The 4,881-nt window shown below is 40.4% G+C and overlaps 1 protein-coding gene across 1 annotated transcript; it reads left to right on the forward strand.

Moving 5' to 3' along the window:
• The first annotated feature begins 1,055 nt into the window (after positions 1 to 1,055).
• LOC107696777 (relaxin-3 receptor 1-like) lies at positions 1,056 to 2,651 on the forward strand. Its single transcript, XM_016497279.1, has one exon. It carries the CDS (start codon positions 1,228 to 1,230, stop codon positions 2,425 to 2,427), a length of 1,200 nt encoding a protein of 399 aa, XP_016352765.1. The 5' UTR covers positions 1,056 to 1,227; the 3' UTR covers positions 2,428 to 2,651.
• The last annotated feature ends 2,230 nt before the right edge of the window (positions 2,652 to 4,881 follow it).

Below are 4,881 nucleotides of genomic sequence, written 5' to 3' on the forward strand. Positions count from 1 at the left end.
GCATACTTTCCTCATTCATCTGTGCGTACATCATAAGCAGGTCAGGCTATATGCCTCAAAATAGCTTGAATCCACAACTATTAAACCTCGAACCAAAGCAAAAGAACCCATAATAAAACATGAATCAACATGCAGAGCATCACATTTGCTGTGCATTGAGGAGATTCACAAAACTATGTTTATGTTGCTAACAATGGCAATCTCTAAACCAGTTAAAATATTGGTCTATTTGCCTACAAGTAGCTTTGCCAATTATAGTTGCCATGGTTATCTGATATGAAAAGCAATTATATGGCATTGCCAAACTTTTGTACCGTGATTTTAAAACAATGTTAATAGCCTAAGTCAAAACAACTATGGCATATCAGCTGCTTACCTGTTTGTGAGGCATATTTTTCAGTCTTTCTAGAGTCTTTGGTAGAGTTTTGATGTTCTTTTTGACATTCGCACTGATAATGCGATCATCCGCCTCAAGCCATCAGATTCATCTGTGCAGAATAGCGGAGCCGCAGCACAACTCACATACTGACCGAAACAAAGTTCCTTCGCAGGTTACTTGTGCTTCAACCACTAGAGAGCCAAAAGTAACATAGTAGTACATAGCGTTAAAGAGAAATTATAGTCATAATCATTATGTGATAATTTAATGACAATTAAACACATTCCCCCAGCCTCAGATGCATAAGAAAATCCCTTTTGTCATTCTCCTTGCATGTATGTATGTATATATATATATATATATATATATAATTTAACACAAAAAGTAAAATAAAACTAGTTCATAGACGTGTTTTATGCCAGCTACACTGTACATTTTCTACAGTAGGTATTTGTGGAATTTCAGTTTTGTGGAATATACATTTATTAATTTGGCAGATGTTTTTATCCAAAACCTATTATAAGCCTACAGCCTTTTCAGGTTAAATAAAAATAAACTACATTAATGATTTTTTTTTTCAATGGCAAGTGAAAACGTCCCCATGTGACAGCAGCCAGTCTCCCCTATATAAAGCCCGGTGATGCTCCATGAGCTCATTCAGGTGCGGAGAGTCAGAGGAGAGAGGAGCGGCTGCGACTCAGATTCACGCAGCAACCGTACTTAAAAATAGGAATAAAGAGTTTACGCGCATGAGGATCACATGCTGCACCTGTAGGATAACTTTTAGGAACACATTTGCGTAGCACATGGACTCTTATAGAAATCGTATGGGTGCGTAAAGCCGTGCCATGCAGGGGAACAGCAGCGCGTTGGCACCGGGTTTAGCGGCGTGCGGACCGGCACTGGACGAAGGCGATGCGCTGTCGAACCGGACCGCTCTCCACAACCTGTCTCTCCGCTGCTGGCTGCAGCTGCTCTCTAAAGAGTCCGCGCCGGAGCTCTACAGCGACAGCTCGAGCGTGGCTATGCGCGTCGTGATTGCGCTCGTCTACCTGATCGTGTGCGCTCTGGGGCTCGTCGGGAACCTGTTGGCGCTTTACCTGCTCCAGTCACGCCACAGACTCAAGCAGTCGTCCATCAACTGCTTCGTCATGAGTCTAGCCGTGACGGACCTGCAGTTCGTCCTGACTCTTCCGTTCTGGGCCGTGGACACCGCTTTGGACTTCAGATGGCCGTTTGGAAAGGTGATGTGCAAGATCATCAGCTCGGTCACCACTATGAACATGTACGCGAGCGTGTTCTTCTTGACGGCCATGAGCGTTGCGCGCTACTGCTCCCTGTCCTCATCCCTGCGGATGCAAAGTCCCAAAACCGCCTCGGCCGAGGTCAAGTGGGCCAGTTTGGGAATCTGGATCGTGTCCGTGGTGGCCACCATCCCTCACGCGGTTTACTCCACCACGGCGCAGGTGTCCGACGACGAGCTGTGCCTCGTGCGCTTCTCGGATTCCGGTAGCTGGGACCCGCAGCTGCTTCTGGGTCTCTATCAAACCCAGAAGGTCCTCCTGGGCTTCGTGATTCCGCTGGTCATCATCTGCGTTTGTTACCTCCTCCTGCTGCGCTTCGTTCTGCGGCGGCGCGTCAGTGGAATTCCCGGCTCGGACAGCGAGAGAGGGCGGCACAAGCGCCGTTCCAAAGTCACCAGATCGGTCACCATCGTGGTTCTGTCGTTCTTTCTGTGCTGGCTGCCCAACCAGGCGCTAACCCTTTGGGGTGTGCTCATCAAATTCGATCTGGTGCCGTTCAGCAACGCGTTTTACAACGCGCAGGCCTACGCGTTCCCCATCACCGTGTGCCTGGCGCACACCAACAGCTGCCTGAACCCGGTGCTGTACTGTCTGATCCGCCAGGAGTACCGCACCGGCCTCAAGAAACTGCTGTTTAGAGCCACTCCGTCCATCCGGAACCTGGCCAAGCTGGTGTACCGGAGGAAGAAGGTGGCGGAGGGTCCGCCTGCGGTGTCCGTGGTGCAGATGGAGATCGGGATGTGACGTTACCAACGAGGAGAAAAAAACACTGAGACTTGTTTGAACTTTTGAATGCATCTTTGTATACCTCTGCAACAACGTGGATTTGCAAATATCAGACATTGCTGACTTGAAATAGAATCGCATTGGCGCATATAATACATGTACATCACTAGACAAAAGTTTGGACGCACTTGTCGTGTTTCTCACGATCTCAAAAACTTCAAGGCATGTTTTTTCTTTATTTTTTCCCTACAAGTTTAAGGAAATGTTTACGAATATATACGTCTGTTTGTTTGTTTATTGGGTGCATTTAAGCAGAGGGTGAAGCAAAAACATATTTTATTTTTAATTATTTGTAAAATTTAATTACAAGTTTAAGGAAATATTTCTTAATAAGCAAAAGAGTGAAACAAAAATTATTAAGAAAATTAGTAGATATTGACTAAAAATTAAATGTATTTATTTAAAATTATTTAAATGTATTTTTATTTTAAGATTTTGTAGGTTTTTTTCTCTTTTTTCCATACAAATTTAAGAAAACATTTCTTAAAAAGTGTAAGGGTGAAACAAAAATGACTAAAAATTAAATGAATTGATTTTTTTTTAATGTATTTTTATTTAATGGGTGAATTGAAGGAGATATTGATGTAAAATCAACAAGTGTTCAGCATACACGTTCGTCCTTCATTACAGAATTCACACATTTCTGTTTGTACTATTTCATGATTTTGATGACTTCTCTATGGACTTTTTTTTCACAGTGCGATGGCACATTTCCAGAATTGCTATCATTGTAAAAAAGTTTATATTTTCATTTTAAAATAATGTACATTTATGACACTGTACTTTGTGTCACATCATTTTCAGAGCCAACTGTGATGACTCCCTCTTCTGTGAGCACCAAAAATGTGGGGTTCATTATTGGAAAATACTGATAATAGTTATCATAGGAAATCAGAAGGTGTGTCCAAACTCCTGACTGCTAATGTTATACGAGACTATGATAGGTGATTCTACTGCATGGAACTGCATTTGTTGTTCAGACCATCCCAAACATCTCAAGCAACCAACGTCTTCATGGATATGCAGTGTTTCCAAAAGCTGAGCTTCAGGACTGCAACTCACTCACTGTGACCGAGTTTATTCTCTCTTTCTGGGAAAAAAAAATAAAGAAAAATATTGAATGAACTTTGCAGACCTTCAGAGGAAAAAGCCATGAGGATAGAAAGCATTTTCTAAACTGTCCTTGGACCATTTGTATAGTTCAGTATAGTTCAATGCTGCTGATTGCAGATGCTGAATACAATAACTCTTTTTGATGGAGTTTGAAAGCAATGTGTCATTTTCAAGGGAAAAAAAACTTAAGTGTGTTTCTCTCACATATGAATCCACTTCTGACACATCATCTGAGTCAAGTGCAATGGTTCACTTTGGTGAATTGTATATGGCTCAATGTAAATAAAAAAAGTTTTAAGGCAAATCCTCCATTTTTTTTTTCTGATTATTTTCTTTGGTTCCAATGACAGAGTGAATGAAATTGAGATAAAGTGGAGTTTGTTATTAGAGGTGCTAAATGTTTTTTCAAGTACTCTAAAAGTGTGCTTTATGTCACAACATCTGAATCCAGTGATCAAAATGTGATTTGATAATTAGTAAGACTGCACCAGTGAAAGGAAGTCTTATGACTGCTCTTTTTTTTTTTACACATATTAATTGCAAACAATTTTTACTTTGAACAATTTCTGCAGTCTTTATTGATATTCAAGTTGCATTGCATGATACAGATTCTTTAGTCTTTGCTGTAATGTGTCAGATTCATATACTGTATACTGCGTATGAAAATTTGTATGCATACACAAAACATTTGCAAAAAACATAGTGTACAACAAGAGCACACTGTACAAATGACTGTATCCTACAATGCAAAGGAATTGACTTGCCCTTCCATAACCAGTTTTTTTAACTGATAAACATTAAACAACATAAAAAAATAAATAAGCTAATGCAACAGTTTTTAAACAACTTAATTTCATTGCATGCAATGAAATCCACTTAAATCAAATCATTTTCTCTGCTGAAACGAGGCCAGTAATTTCCAGTTCCCAGCAAGCACTGGTACCGTAAATCTTATAATAGTGTGTTTTTAATTTCATGAGAAAATATTTCTTCAAAATATCTTCTTTTGTGTTACACAGATCAAAGTAACTCATACAGGTTTGGAATGACAGGAAGGTCAATAAACGAAGACTATTCCATTTCCGATGCCCACATCCAATTTAAGTTCTGCCAAGGAGTTATTATTGTTATTATTTATGCATTTACATTAGCCTGGCTTGTATCAGGTCAGCTGCAGGAATGGGAATGTGATGATGTGGTTTCTGTGACACGTTTCTCGCTTGATGAAAGCCATAAAGCTTCATGCAAACAGAATAATAACACAATTCTGTTCAAAGGTGTCTTTTTGGAGAAAATGTT

This window comes from Sinocyclocheilus anshuiensis, unplaced genomic scaffold (genome assembly GCF_001515605.1).
Source record: "Sinocyclocheilus anshuiensis isolate Anshui unplaced genomic scaffold, SAMN03320099.WGS_v1.1 scaffold217, whole genome shotgun sequence".
In the NCBI taxonomy this organism is placed as follows: Eukaryota; Metazoa; Chordata; class Actinopteri; order Cypriniformes; family Cyprinidae; genus Sinocyclocheilus; species Sinocyclocheilus anshuiensis.